The sequence below is a fragment of the Podarcis raffonei genome, chromosome 8 (assembly GCF_027172205.1).
Source record: "Podarcis raffonei isolate rPodRaf1 chromosome 8, rPodRaf1.pri, whole genome shotgun sequence".
In the NCBI taxonomy this organism is placed as follows: Eukaryota; Metazoa; Chordata; class Lepidosauria; order Squamata; family Lacertidae; genus Podarcis; species Podarcis raffonei.
In genome coordinates this window covers 88,745,133-88,760,240 of record NC_070609.1, presented here as the reverse complement: position 1 = coordinate 88,760,240, position 15,108 = coordinate 88,745,133, and the positions used below count along the sequence as shown (strand labels likewise).

General features: G+C 48.0%; 1 protein-coding gene across 2 annotated transcripts; it reads left to right on the top strand.

Moving 5' to 3' along the window:
- Positions 1–14,877, top strand: VAMP8 (vesicle associated membrane protein 8). 2 transcript variants are annotated; one of them, XM_053401451.1, is made up of 3 exons: positions 1–78; positions 11,032–11,193; positions 14,443–14,877. In XM_053401451.1, exons 2-3 carry the CDS (start codon positions 11,053–11,055, stop codon positions 14,584–14,586), a joined length of 285 nt encoding a protein of 94 aa, XP_053257426.1. In that variant the 5' UTR covers positions 1–78; positions 11,032–11,052; the 3' UTR covers positions 14,587–14,877. The 2 variants fall into 2 exon arrangements, with proteins under 2 accessions (XP_053257426.1, XP_053257425.1); XM_053401450.1 differs by lacking the exon at positions 1–78 and adding an exon at positions 85–195.
- Positions 14,878–15,108: the final 231 nt, after the last annotated feature.

Below are 15,108 nucleotides of genomic sequence, written 5' to 3'. Positions count from 1 at the left end.
TCCTCCCGGGGCCGCTCTCTCGGAAGGAGGCGCGGCGTCGGAGGAGAGGACCCGCCCCGGGCCACCTGAGACCAGAAGGTAGGCGGACAGGAAGGGGCGGCCGCCGGCGGGGAGCCAGAGAGAAGCAGGAAGTTTTGGGGAGCTCGCCGAGGACCGGGAAGCGGCTGCTTGGGGGACCCACTCGACGGGCTCATGGTGAGCTTTCCAGCCGCGCCGAGTTTGCTGCCTTCTCGCCGCCCCGTCCGGCGCCGCGCCTCGACGTGGCTCGGCCGGGGGCGCGGCGCGGGCGCTTGGCCAGGGGAGGGCGGGGGCTTCCTCTCGAGGCCGGGGCCGCGTCCCTGGGGCGCTCGGGGTTCCCCCGGCTCTGGCGCGCCTTCCTTCCGCCCTCGGGCTCGGCCGGCGTCGAGGCGGCGCTCAGGGGCGCAGGGCAGGAGTGGTGGCGGCGGGGGGGGGGGTTTCGGAGGCCCCGGGACGCGGCTCCGGCCCCCTCGGGAAACCTCTTTGCGGGGCTTGGCGCTCTTCCTGGTCTGGGCTGCTGGGGCGAGTTGGGCTCCTCCTCCCGGGCTTCTCCTCGAAACCTTTCCGGCCTTTGCAGACGCCCTCTAGAAACCGACAAGTGGCACTTTGGCAAGCTCGAGCAACAGTTCGCGGCTTTCCGCAACAGCCGGTGGCTCCCCCGAGTCCCGCCCGCTCTTTATCTTCCCAACAAGCCTGCGAGGCAGGTTAGGCTGGGAGAGGTGGAACTGGCCGTGGCTGAGCCCCGCCTTGACCCCAAGCCGACACTTGAACCGCTGCAGCCATATAGGAGCCAACTCCTCGGGGTTGTGGGGTCTTCGGCATCCCAATAAAATATCTGAGGGTCCAGCGCCCCCCAAAGTTGATGAGTCTTGCCTTCAAATAGTGCACCGTGTCATATGATCAATTATGCGGGGCAGGGATTACCTGCCCCCCCCCCGCCCCATTTTTTATTCAAGTGTCACCCCTGGCTGCAGCTTAGCACTCTGGGGGGGCACTGAAATCTTGCCCCCAAGGGGCCCCAAATGTCATCCAGTCCTACCCCCGCCATTGCCAGAAGCCCATCGCTGCTGGATCCGTGCTCAGATACCTCTTAAGAAAGGAGAGTCCAGAGCCCGTCCCACTGCTAGGATATTTCTTCTGTTAATCTCATCACTGAAACTTTATTATGCTGCTCTTTCGTCCTCTGGATTCTTCATACACCAGTCCAGCATTCTTGAGCCATAAGCCGTCCAGCTGTCAAATCCACGCTGTACAATTACAGCATATTCAATGCACATTTAAAGCACATGACTTCCTCCCAGAGAATCCTGGGAATGGTAGTTTCCTCCTCACAGAGCTGCCATTTCCAGCACCCTTTATAAACCACAGCTCCCAGAATTATCTGGGGGAAGTCATGCACTTTAAATATATAGCGTGAGGGTTTATCCACACTTGCCTTTCCTCCAGGCAAGGTCTGCACTTTAAAGCTCTGTGTCTGAGCACCCACCCCTTTTTTTTTGCCTCAGAGCTTTCACCACAAAAACCCACTCTTTAAAGCTCGCTTGGAGCAAATGGCAATCTGTAGAAAACCTGAATTGACGTTTGCTCTGAGTGCTAAAGAGCAAGATTTCACTGGGGCAAAAAAAAAGAGAGAAAACATTCTGACACGGAGCATTTAAGTACGGATCTGCGCCTGGAAAGAGTGGGGCAAAAGGTAAGGGTGGATGAGCCCAGAATCTGTTTCTAGACTACATTTCCTGTCACCTCCACCCAAGTTTGATGATGGGACCGATGGGAGTTGTAGTCCAAAACATCTGCAGAGCATTTTGTTGGGAGAGGCTACCATGTTCAATTCCAGTTTCTCATTACTCTTGACCTGCACTGGTTGCTCATTAGCTGTGTAGCGGTTTTTCTACATGGAAATAGCTTTTATGGTCTGTTATTGACTGTCATCACAACAGCTGTGTGAGGTCAGTGGGTTCCTTGTGCAAAAGTGAGTGATAGCAGAGAGTGAGTGCCTATCCCATGACTTGGGTGTGAGCCCAGGACTGCACTGGGTTTTGACCCCTCCTGGTGTAACCTCAGCCCTGTATCCCCTGAACTGTGCTGGGTCTTGCACGGAGGGTGCACTTAGCTGCCTCAGGGTGACTGTAAATGGTGGTGGTGTTTTCATTGTTTAGGGAAGCAAGCACAGGGTATAGCAGACCTGCCCTGGTCCAGACTTTTGGACTCCCGCTTTGCATTTCCTAGCAAACAGCTTCCAGGAATAGGTTTGAAGATAAGGCAGCTATTAATTCCAGCCCTGGCAATGCGTGGGATGTTTTACTCCAGTTTTCATGTCAGAGCTGCCAAAAGAATGTTCAAGGAAAAGCCCAGCTTCTTTGTTCTGTGGAATGTTGGATTTTGAAATGCTGGCTGTCCAGGAAAGCCACTCCTCACCCCTCTAAGGTCATCCTTGTACACAGTTTAGATCAGTGGATGTGAAACTTTTTCGGCCACAGCCCCCACGGCCACTGTATAGAGCCAGTGTGGTGGCTCTATACAGCTCTATACAGTGTGGTGGCTCTATACAGGTGGTTAAGAGCGGTGGACTGTCTAGGCTGTCCAGACAAGACCCCTGTCTTGGCCTCACTGATGTGGTCCAAAGGAAAGCAGAGCAAGACATTTGGCACCAGCTTGACTGCAGGAGGTGCTGGAAGGGGCATACCAGGTGCCATCTGACCGTCTTAGGGACTCTACTCCAAATTTGCCCGCTACACATCACAAAAAAATAAAAATAAAATCAGAATGGAGGCTTGCACAACCCATGACCCCATAATAACATGATAAAATTCAAAACAATTAATTGCACATTTATTCAAAATTAGATTCCCTATGCCCTACCTTTAGCTGAATATATTCCTGAATTTCTGTTACTGCTTGCTTGTATTTGTGGTTCTGTAAAAATTAACCTGGTTCAGACTCTAGCAGCTATAAGTAGAATGCTAGAGCACAGAGGGCCCCTCCAGATTGCTTTGTTTGTTTGGGGGGTGTACCATAACATGCCATTGACACAATCATTGTGCATTAGTGGTGTATTTATCCTAGTCATGCACACATCGTTCCACTTCCCCAGTGTTATTGTCTTATTGCTGTTGGGAGGTATCCTCTTGCACTATAGTCCAACAAAGGTGAGACAAAAAAAAGTAAACCAGAACATTTGTGGAATGAGGAGTTAAAGGATTTCAGCAGGCAGTTACAGGACATGCACTGACCAGAAATGAAACGGTGTGTCCACCCTGAAACTGTTGGTAGGCTCAAACTGTATTGAAAGTGCGACTGCTTATAACTGCCCCGATACCATCGCGAACACAAAGAATTATGAATGCAAATGGAAAAGTGCATCTGGAGCTGCCCAGAGACTATAATGGCTGAAGCCAAGCCTTTGAACCAACCCTGCAGGAGAGTAAAAATTGTGGGAACGAGAAAACCTGGGTATAATTTACAAGGTTAAGAATATGACTGTGAAAGAATTAAACCCAATAGTCCTTTGTTCCTTGGCAGCCAAATTAAAGCATTAGAGCTTGCTTATGGAGTTCTGTTTACAAATCCTTAAGACAAATGGAATCAATCCTTTTTGCAAATGCATTTGGGAGTATACAATTTTCTAGTAAGGAAAAAAAATCACAGTTGTAGGTTTGGACATCTGTGTGGCGAAAAGGAGCCCCGAGTCAAAGGGTTTGGTGCTTGGAGCCTCTTTGGGGCAGTGAGTGAGGAAAAACATTTCAAGGCACATAAGTGGTATGGGGCATGGGAAGAGACGACCTGGCCCCCAGACCCACAAACTGCCATTATGGCAACTTGGAGGTGAAGGACGCCCCTAGTGAGATCATCCTTCCAACCTCTGGAACTGGAAGTGTGTCACAGAAGAGGCTTGGCATGCGCAGGGAGGAAGTTAAGTACCCCAACATCTAATCTAAGATCATGGCATCCATATTTCTCTGTGAATCTGAAGCTAAACTATGTAAAATAAAATCCCACCATACTGAGTAGAAATCACTGGAATCTTCCAGCCCTTTAGAGACCTGTAACGTACGTGCTGTTTTTTCCTGCAATAACCAATTTCCATATATTTTTATACCATAAGGATATAGACATATTTCTTTTAGTCATTTCCACTGTTGTGCTGTAAAAATCCTGACAGCTGACAGCATCCATGTCAAAATTTCCTTTTGGCAAAATGTCTTCGTGGTATATTTCAACATATTTAGTAAGGATAATAGAGGATAAATTTTAATATGCGTTTTAATAATTTTTATATCTCCTGAAAGATTTCATTTGAGAATACAGCAGCCTGTGTGCATTCCCACCAGAGACAGGAAAAGTCCCTTTATTCCCTTACTAATTTTTTGAGGAGTGATACATTGCCTGCCAGTAAAAATGTTTTTAGGTTAGCCAACACTTTCATGGAGAAGGCCAGATAGGCTAAAGCTTGGCATGAACTTAGGCTTGCAAGAGAGGTCAAAAATAATAAAAATATTTTTCCCCATCTATGTTTGAAACAAGAGGAAGAACAAGCAGGTAGTAGGTCCTCTGTGTGTAAACAAAACAGAAATGCTACTGGGTGGCAGAAGCCGAAACTGCTCATCACCTGCTTTGCCTCTGTCTTCACTCAAAAAGAAAGCTGCGCCCAATCTGGTGGTGATATAATAAATGCTGCAGAGTGGTAGCTGCAGCCCAAGATAGGAAGAGGTGGTAAAGGAACACTTAGCTACTTTAAATTAATTCAAATCAAATCTCTAATGAGCTGCAGCCAAGGGTACTAAAGTAACTGCAGATGTGATCTCAGAGCCTCTGTCTATAATCATTGAGAATTTGTGGAGAACAAGTGAGGTCCCTGTGGACTGGAGATAGGCAGATGTCCCCATTTTCGAAAGCGATAAAAGAAGAGGACCAGGCAACTACCAACTGGTCAGCTTGACGCTTATAAGAGGAAAGATGCCCAGCAATCAGCTGGGTGGCAGGAAAAAAGACTGCTCTCCCTGTGCTGCTGTTAGAAGCCCAGGAACAACACTCTTGGCTGCACCAGCATTGCTGGGCTCCAGAGGTTGAAGCCTCTTGCACTACACAAATGCACAGAGTATGGGAAACAAACAGGATGAGAAACAAACAAGATGAATTGGAGCTTTTAATACAGGATGGCAAATACAACCTGGTAGGCATTGCTGAAACCTGGTGGGATGAGACTCGTGAATGAAATGTAGGAATTGAGGGGTATAACCTGTTCAGAAGGAATAAGCCAAACAGGAAGGGAGGAGGAGTAGCATTGTATATAAAGGATGTGTACACTTCTGAAGAAGTCCATGACCTGGAGCATGAAAAGCAGATTGAGATTTATATGGGTAAAAATGGCAGGAGAGAGAAACAACAGTGACCTTACTGTGTGTGTCTGCTATAGACCACCAAGCCACACTGAAGACTTGGATGATGCCTTACTAGAGCAGATTACCAAACATTCAAAAGGGAGAGATATAGTGATCATGGGGGACTTCAATTTCCTTGATATCTGTTGGGACTCAGACTCTGCCAAGAGTGTAAGGTCTGAGAAGTTCCTCCATTGCATCACTGACAATTTCATTTCCCAGAAGGTGGAAGAACCAACAAGGGGCTCATCTATTTTGGACCTGGTCCTCACCAGTAGGGAAGAACTGATAAATGAAGTGGAAGTCCTGGGAAACTTGAGAGGAAGTGATCATGTTCTCCTGGGTTTCAGGGAAAAAGAGGGAACTGAGTGTAGTCAGCAACACACTCTGGACTTTAAAAAGGCCAATTTCAAAAAAGCTGAAGGAGCTACTGGGTGTGATCCCATGGTCAGAAATACTCAAAGAGAAGGGAGTCTAAGAAGGATGGGAGTTTCTAAAAGGGGAAATATTGAAGGCCCAAATGCAGGCAATATCAACAAGAAAGAAAAGTGGGAGGCATCTAAGGAAACTGGTGTGGCTGCATAAAGAGCTTACAGATGAGCTGGGAGTTAAGAAGGGCATGTATAAGAAATGGAAGAAAGGGGAAATCACAAAGGAGGAGTATGCACGAGTAGCCAACAGTTGCAGGTTTCAGTAAGGCTTTTGACAAAGTCCCCCATGATATTCTCACAAGGAAGCTGGTAAAATGTGGGTTGAATGAGGTAACTGTTAGGTGGATATGTAGCTGGTTGACTGACCGAACCCAAAGAGTACTCATTAATGGTTTCTTGTCATCCTGGAAAGAAGTGACAAGGGGGGTGTCGCAGGGTTCTGTCCTGGGCCCGTTGATGTTCATCATATTTATAAATGACTTGGATGAAGGAATTGAGGGGGTGCTCATCAAATTTGCAGATGACACCAAACTGGGAGGGGTAGCTAATGTCACAGAAGACAGAGATAGAATTCAAAACGACCTTAACAGATTGGAGAACAAGCTAACAAAATGAATTTCCGTAGGGATAAAAGTAAAGTTCTGCACTTTGGCAGGACGAACCAGGTTCACAAATATAGGATGGGGGACACCTGGCTAACTAGCAGTACACGTGAAAAGGATCTAGGGGTCTTGGTGGATCACAAGCTTAACACGAGTCCACAGTGTGATGCAGCAGCAAAAAAAGCTAATGCTATTCTAGGCTGCATCAACAGAAGTCTAGTGTCCAGATCAAGGGAAATAATAGTACCACTGTATTCTGCCTGGGCCAGACCACACCTGGAATACTTTGTCAAATTCCGGGCACCACAATTTAAGAAGGATTTGGAACATTTTATTAATTTTCCAAAAATAACAACAAAAACATCAATTTTTTTTAAACCAAGTCAGGCACAATTTAAGAAGGATGTTGACAAGCTGGAAGGTGTTCAGAGGAGGGCAACCAAGAGGACCAAGGGTCTGGAAACTAAGCCTTACGAGGACCTCTTGAAGGAGCTGGGTATGTTTAGCCTGGAAAAGGGGAGACTGAGAGGAGATACGATGGCCATCTTCAAATATCTTAAGGATTGTCACATGGAGAGGGGTAGCATGCTTGCTTTTTCCTGCTCTGGAGTGTAGGACTCAAACCAATAGCTTCAAGTTACAAGAAAGGAGATTCTGACTAAACATTGAAAAAAACTTTCTGACCGTAAGAGCTGTTTGGCAGTGGAACGGTCTCCCTTGGGAGGCTGTGGACTCTCCTTCCTTGGAGGTTTTTAAGCAGAGGTTGGGTGGGCATCTGTCATGGATGCTTTAGCTGAGATTCCTGCATTGCAGGGGGTTGGGCTAGATGACCCTTGGGTCCCTACCAACTCTGTGATTCTGTTACTCCCCACTAAAGCAACTCTGAGCTGGGGATGATGCCAGGCTGTTGACTGCAGAGTGGCTCTGCTGGTTCTGGGGGATGCTTGGCATATTCTGCATTCCCGGTGGAAAGAAGTATGTGTCACTTCTGCTGGGGACTTGCTCAAGACCTCTGGTGCCTTCCTGCACAGCATTCCTGCTTCTTTGCTGCAGCTTCTCCAGAAGCACTGACTTGGCAGCAGGCTCGGGTGCCGGGGCAGGTAGGATGGAGCACCGTTTGAGTGTCTCCCTGCCAACATCCTTAGATGTGTCTGGACCGTGAGCTGGAGTTCTTTGGTCTCTGGTTTTAAGGATTGGTTTCAGAAGATACAGAATGGTTTCATGTGTTGAAGATGGCTGGTTGAAGCAGGGGCTTGCTGTCCTTATTCCGTGGCGTTTTTGCTCTTTGATATAGAATTCACCACCAAACCTGGCTGTCCCCAAGCACTCTTGCCTACCACCAGGTGGTAGAACCTGTTTTTAAAAGACTTCAGGCCAGTGAGATGTGGAAATCAAATTCCAGTGACTCTATGACATCTGAAATAAAATCTGTCCACATTTGTTTTATCTGACTTCATACTAAATGGTTGCAGCCAATGTTAGCTGTACTCAGAGTAGGCCTATTGAAAGAAATGCACATGACTAAGCTCCACTAGTTCTGTGGGTCTGCTATAACTTGGTGGAATACAGCCCTAAAGCAGGACACTGATGATTCAGTCCCACAAGAAGTATATTGAAGGCAGCAATTACAGTTAGAAAAAATGAGCCTTGAATGATGTAATATGCTTCTATTCCCTAAAATGGTTATTATTTTTTATATAAAAGTGACACAGTGGTTAATAGGAAAGGTGGCATCCTGAGTACAGCTGCGATTTCCACACTGATCATTACAGGGTCTGTCGTAACTGTTCTTCTATACAATAGTAATGAAATAAAATAGAATCAGTAATTACCAGGCCAGTGGAGGCTGCCCATTGTATCTCTGCATTAGTTCAGAAGACGTGTGTTGTAGTGTCCAGAAATTGTGGCCACGGTGACTGCACAGGAGCCAACCCCAGGGGCTGTGGGTGCTTGGGCACCCACAATAATATAATTATGGGGGCTGGGCACCCGCAAAGTCAGTGAGCAAAACCAGAGGGAGGCAGCCAACCAGCCTCTGTGGCTCTGCCTCTGAGACAGAAGCAGTTCAGCCCCACCCTCTGCAGCCAGCAAGTGAGGCCCCCTTTTCCAGGGAGGTGGGCTCAGAGGCAGAATCTCTGCCTCCATGCCTGAGCCCCTCCCCACGGAAAAGGGTGCCTTGCTGGCTGCGAGGGGGAGGAGAAGCCCCCCACCAAAAGCGCAATGCAACTTTGTGCATTGTGCATGGGTGTGTGTGTGTGATGTCACACGTTCTCGTTATGGTGGTGAGCACCCACAATCCTGAGGGTGAGATGGCACCCCTGGGTGACTGCAGTCTCCACTTCTGGAGTTTGGTTGTCTTTGCTTTCTTATCCCCAAGTTTGGTCATCTGACTCTGATAATTTCTGAGGAAACAACTCTGTGGAACTCTTGAGTGAATCTGGTGATACCGGGATTGCAACATCTATGTGAATAAGGATGACGAATGGTTTCTCTTCCTTGAGACAACTGTTGTTTATCTGTTTGGCCTTGTCTAACACTCCTGGCATTTCAGTGGGGTTTCTAATAATGCTGAGTTCCTCCTGTGCTTTAATTAATATGAATAGTACATAATATAGCATAATTAATATATAATAAAGTACTTCTTCACATAGCGCATAGTTAAACTATGGGATTTGCTCCCACAAGGTGCAGTAATGGCCAGCAACTTGGATGGCTTTCAAAGAGGATTAGGCGAGCGATGGCTCCCAGTCACAATTCCTATGTTCTCCCCACTTTCAGAGGTAATGTTCCTCTGACTACTGGCCGCTGGGTTAGAGCGCTGTGGCGAGAGCGCTGTGGCAACCAGGTCCTGCTTGCAAGCTTTCCATTGGGGCATCTGGTTGACCAACTGAAAACAGGATGCTGGATTAGATGGGCCCAGTTCTTTGTTATGTTCTCATAATGTAGAAATACATTATGGTTTTAACAGTCTTAATGTCACAGCACCTCTATGGTGCAAAAAGTTGCCCTCGAGGAAATGTGATGCTTGGGCTGAAGACAGCGGTGAAGCAAGCCGATCGGGCACCTGGGGTGGCGGGCATGCCCTGTGCCCATGGGCGGCGTGAGCCAGGGCAGGACACTCTGTGGGGCCTCCAAGGAGCCTGCCTGCCTCTTCCCACTCAGCCGCCCTACAGCTGAGGGGGAGGTGGCGGGCGGGCTGTTTGGGGCAGTGCGGAGTCTGTGGGCGCCCAAGCCGCCGCGCCACTCCCAGGCAGGCAGGGTGAAAGTGGCCTCTCTTGTACGACCGAAGCCTGCTCTTTCTGATCAGACTTGGTTCCTATTTTCAGAGTGTGTCTTGGTGCAAGGCCAATGGATTAATTTGAGCTCTCTTCCTCTTTGGTCTGTTGGTTCTTGCTTAGTCCTTGCACAAGTGGCATTTGCATGAGCAGCTACTATAGTGGCAAATTGTGTGCCCTGTTAAGAATAGGAGGAGAGCCTGGCTGATAGAGCAGGCCAAAGGGGGCCCATCTAGTCCAGCATCCTGTTCTTGCATTGGCCAACCAGATGGCCCAATGTGAAGTCTGCAACCAGAACCTGAGTGCTACAGTCGTACTCTCGCCACTTCAGACTCCCAGGAACTGTCATTCTGCCTTGGACAGTGGAGGAAGCACGTTGCCATCATGGCTAGTAGCTGTTGATACCCTTATCCTATATTTATTTGTCTGGACCCCTTTTAAAGCCATATAAGGTTGTGGCCATCATTGCATACTGCGGATTCTGTGATAAGCGCTACTTCTTTTTTTTGTCTGTTCTGGATCTTCCAGTATTCCATTTCATTAGATGATTTCTTTGGGTTCTAACAGAGTCTACTTTCTCCACACACTATGCATGATCTTATATGCATCTGTCCTGTCCCCTGCCCCTTACTCACTTTTTTTTAGTCCTAACTAAAACTCCTAAAATATTGTTCCCTTTCCTCCTTGGGAAGTTTTAAATTTGCTCCAGCCCCCTGATCATCTGGTTGCCCCTTTCTTCACATTACCCAATTCTACAATGTCCCTTTTGAGGTGTGGCAACCAGAGCTGTTTGCAGTATTCTAAGGGCAGTCAAACCATAGATATGTATAAAGGCATTATGATATTGGCAGTTGTGGAACAGAGATATTTTCTGAACAGGGGCCTAGGCAGTCAGCAGCTCCTTCATTCACAATCCCCTGGATCAACCTTGCACAGTCTGTCAATGGAGGCAGTGATGGCTACCAACCTAGATGGCTTAAAAATAGGATTGGACAAATTCATGGAGGAGAGGGCTGTCGATGGGTACTAGCCAGGATGACTGCTCTGCATCCACGATTGGAAGCAGCAATGCTTCTGAAGACCAGTTGCTGGAAGCCACAGGAAGGGAGAGTTGCTCTTGTGCTTGGGTCCTGCTTGTGGGTTTCTCAAGTGCATTCTTGTTTATGTTTTGTGAGGGTTGTGCAGAAGACCTTTCCCGTCCCATATTTGTTGGTGTGTGGGACGCTGGGAGCTCCATTTGGATTTCCTTCTTCCGGTTGCCAACATCCATGGCTGACCCAGGTCTTCCATCCTAAGCCCTCTTCCTTCCTTCTCTTCCCTCCAGGAGGGTGGAAGTGCCCCCGGGATGGCAAGCGACAAGGTGAAGAACCTCCAGAATGAGGTGGAGGGTGTCAAGAACATCATGACGCAGAATGTGGAGCGTATGCTGGCAAGGGGAGAGAACCTGGACCACCTGCGCAACAAGACGGAGGACCTGGAAGCGACGGTAGGTTCTGAGACTTGTGCTCTGAGCAGAGTCAAAGGGGGTGAGGTTTTCACAGGAGGCCACCAAGCTCCTTTCATTGAAGAGTGGGGGGACTTGCCTAGTGACTCGGTAGAGAAGAGCAGAGTCCCCAAGCAGGCCTTGGGGAAAGTGATGGTAGTTCCTAGAATCCCAAGGGTCATCTAGTTCAACCCTCTGCAATGCAGAAATCACAGTTAAAGAATCTCTGACAGATGGCCATCCAGTCTCCGTTTCAAAACCAATGAAGGAGAGTCCACCATCTTCTGAGGGAGTCTGTTCCACTGGCAAGCAGCTCTTACCGTGAGAAATTTATTCCCAATGTTTAGTTAGAATCTCCTTTCTTGTAATTTGGGTCCACTGGTCTGGGTCCTTCATTCTGTACCTGCAGAAAACAATCTCACTCCATCTAACTTGGGACAGCCCCTTAAATATTTGAAGATGGTTATTCCTGGTTATTGGGGGGTTGGACTCTTGGTCGCTTCCAACTCCACAATGTTATGATTCGATTCAATGTTCTCTTCTCCAGGCTAAACATACCCAACTCCCTTAACTGTTCCTCATAAGGTTTGATTTCTAGACCCTTGATCATCTTGGTCACTCCCTCTGCACATGTTTCAGCTTGTCATTACAATTCTTAAACTGTGCTGTCAAGAATAGGACACAAAACTCCAAGTGAGATCTGACCAAGGCAGAGTAAAGTGGTACTTTTCCATTCCTGGGCAGACTCACGTTAGGCTTGTGGTCTACTAAGACCCCTAGATCCCTTTCACATGTACTACTGGCCAGCCTGGTGTCCCCCATCTTACATTTGTACATCTGGTTATCTCTGCTTGCGCCACATCTGCAAGTTTCCATTGGAAGGAAAGATGTTTTCCAGTTAGAAACACAGACCTGGGCCTAAGGACAGGGAACCTGTGGCTGTCTACGTTTTGCTGAACTACAGCTCCCATAATCCCTGACCATTGGCCATGCTGCCTCAGGATGATGGGAGGAGGCACCTGGAGGGTGCAGACCCCCTGCCCTCAGCAAACTTGCTCTGAGCTTGAGAGCTTCAGCTTGAAGGGGAAGTTGCTCATGGGTAGAGCAGGGGCTTTTTCAACATTGCTGGGGCTCTGGCAATAGTGCCATCAAAACCATAAGGTGTGACTTGGTATGATCCTCTGGTTTTCCACACTAGTTCAAGGATGTTGCAAGTGGCAAGCATGTTCTAACTCTATAGGTGTATTTAGACGTGTGTTTGTAGCCCACTGTACAGCCAACGGAGGCATTCTTTGCATTCAGTGTTTCTGCTGCAAATTGAAACTCCTTCTCCTTATCCACGGATAACAGTGCCTCAGTCCAACCACTGCTCAGAATTCAGAGCGGGCGAAATGTTTAGCTCCTTTGGCTTTCAAGTGTGATTTTTCCCTGCAAGTAGCTTGTTGGGACGGGGTCTTAAATCCCTCCTTACTGCAGAGAGGGACTTGCACCCAGCACATTTTCTTCCCAGCTGCTCTGAAAATAACATGCAGGTTTTCTCCATGGTGCGCAGCTGATCCCAGGTGTCCTTTTATCATTGCCAACTTGGGCTCTTCTAAACCGAGATCTCCTCTGACTCAAAAGTCAGAATCTGGCACAATTTGGTCTGCGTTAGCCGTGTGACCAGCCTATGGGTGCTGAGGCAGAGGGTGGGCCTCAGCACCCAAAGGCCCAGCTCCTTTCAGGCAGCGCACCAGAGGTCCTGTGTCTAAGGAGCATAGTGGACGGGTGGAGCTGTTTGTAGTGTGGCTGATTAATCCCCGAGAGCCCAGGAAGGCCCCAACCACCCTCTGCCCTTTATTCTACCTTTGGTATTTACAACTTGCTAAGCTGTTTCCTGGAATGAGGCGGAGCAGTTGGCTGTACCACCTAAGACTAGCGCACAGGAATGTGCAAGGTTTTACCTGACTTTTGAATCTGTCACCTGGGTTTGGTGGCTGGAAAGTTGCTCAGCAGCCTTAATTGGGGGTACCTGATCGAAACAGGGGGCCATGAGCTGCCATTATCATCATCATCATCATCATCATTATTATTATTATTATTATTAATTTCAATTTATTATCCAGCCCTTCAACAAATGCTCCCAGGATGGGTAATACAACAGTAGAATAAAAATATTAACTATAAAATATTTACAGAATTCCAGAGACACTTTCAACACAGAGACACACTTGCTAATTATTATTTTATTGGCATTTTTATCCCGGTTTTCAACACACACAAAAAGTGCTCTCAAGCTCAGCTTACAAATATAAACGAGAAGATTGCCTCAGGCTTACAACCCAAAAGGAAATAGGTCGAGGGGAGGGGGAAACAAGCACTAATCCTTAGTTTTGGAGGTCTTGAGCAGCAGGAATGAAAAGAATTTGGAGCAGAGCCAAGCATTTGGCAATCTCTTAGCAGAGCTGATGGAGAGGCCCTGCAGTTCCATTCCTGATGGAATGGCTGCTGTAGATGGCCTGACAGAGCTGCAGAAGATGCAAACAGCACATAGACTACTGCCATGCATTGTGTGTTGGGCTGCCTTGGATGACTGGATACCACAGCTAGGTGGCCACTTTAATAACTGGGACTAGGCATTCTGAACCCATCACAATGATTATAGCCTGGCTGCCAGTCCGTTTCTGTGCCAAATTTATAACTGCTGGGTTTGACCTGTATTGGGACCCCAGTAACATTAGGAAAGGAACTGAAAATAAAACTGCTGGTAACTTGATGCAGTTACACAAATCTGTTGTACAACTGCATTTGGAATACTATGTTCACTTCTGGTTGCCTTTCCTCAAAAAAGGGTTTTGCGGAGTTTGGAAAGCTCCAGGAAAAGGCAAGCAACTGATCAAGGGAATTGAGTGACTCCCCTGGGGGTTTGCAGTGTTTGGGACTTCTAAGTTGAGCAAAAAGGTGACAGGATAGAATTGTATAAGTGATGCATAGCATGGAGGAAGGTTGTCCTCCGTCTCTCATAGCGCTGTAACTGGCACCTGGAGAGTGCTGCTAGCAGGTTTCCCACAGGCACCTAATTGGCCACTGTGAGAAATGGATGCTTCACTAGATGGGCCATGGCCTGATCCAGCAGGACTCATCTCACGTTCTTAATTCTTGTTTGTTTTTTGTGAGGAGACCTTTCCGGTCCCACATTGGTTGGTGTGTGGCTGAGGGGGTCTCTCTCCTCCTGTGTTCACAGCTCTCTCTCTCTCTCTCTCTCCATTGTAGTCGGAACACTTCAAGACAACCTCACAGAAGGTGGCACGCAAGTACTGGTGGAAGAATGCCAAGATGATCATCATCATCTGCATCATTGTGGCCATCATCCTGATCTTGATCATTCTCTTTGCTACGGGTGTCATCCCAACCTAACTCTCTTCCTCCTGGCATTGGATCTTCTCGGCTCGCTCCAACTCTGGCTCCTGTCTGCCACTGCTTCTCTTAGTCCTCAAAATTACTAACGGAACCACCAGGCCCTTGGCTGAGCACCGCTGTCAGGGGTCCTTGACTGCTCCTTCAGAACACACAAACACACTCCCCTCCCTAGACTGCCCTTTCCTTCCTCACCAGCTCCTCCTCTCTTTAGCCTCAGGGCAATAAGAATCTCTGCCACCAGACCTTAAGAGCTTCGTTTCCACACTCCCTAAGTTTCCAAACAGACCCCCCACTCCAGCCTGCAGATACTGGTGCCAACAACTGTTTGCGATGCAATTCCTGTTACCTGTGCCTGGCAGCTGCTAAGATTCCCTTCCTCTCTCCTGCTCCCTGGAGGGTTCTGATTCCCAAAGTGCCTTTAGCTGCTCCTCCCCAAGCAGCCTCTTTGAGGGACCTGGCTGGGTCACTTCCATCTTAATTAGGTGACAGTGTTGACAAACGTTGCTTGGGGGAAGGGAT

Coding starts and splice junctions, on each gene's coding strand:
- VAMP8 (XM_053401450.1), top strand. Junction 11,194..14,442: donor CGGAGGACCTGGAAGCGACG/GTAGGTTCTGAG, acceptor TCTCCATTGTAG/TCGGAACACTTCAAGACAAC.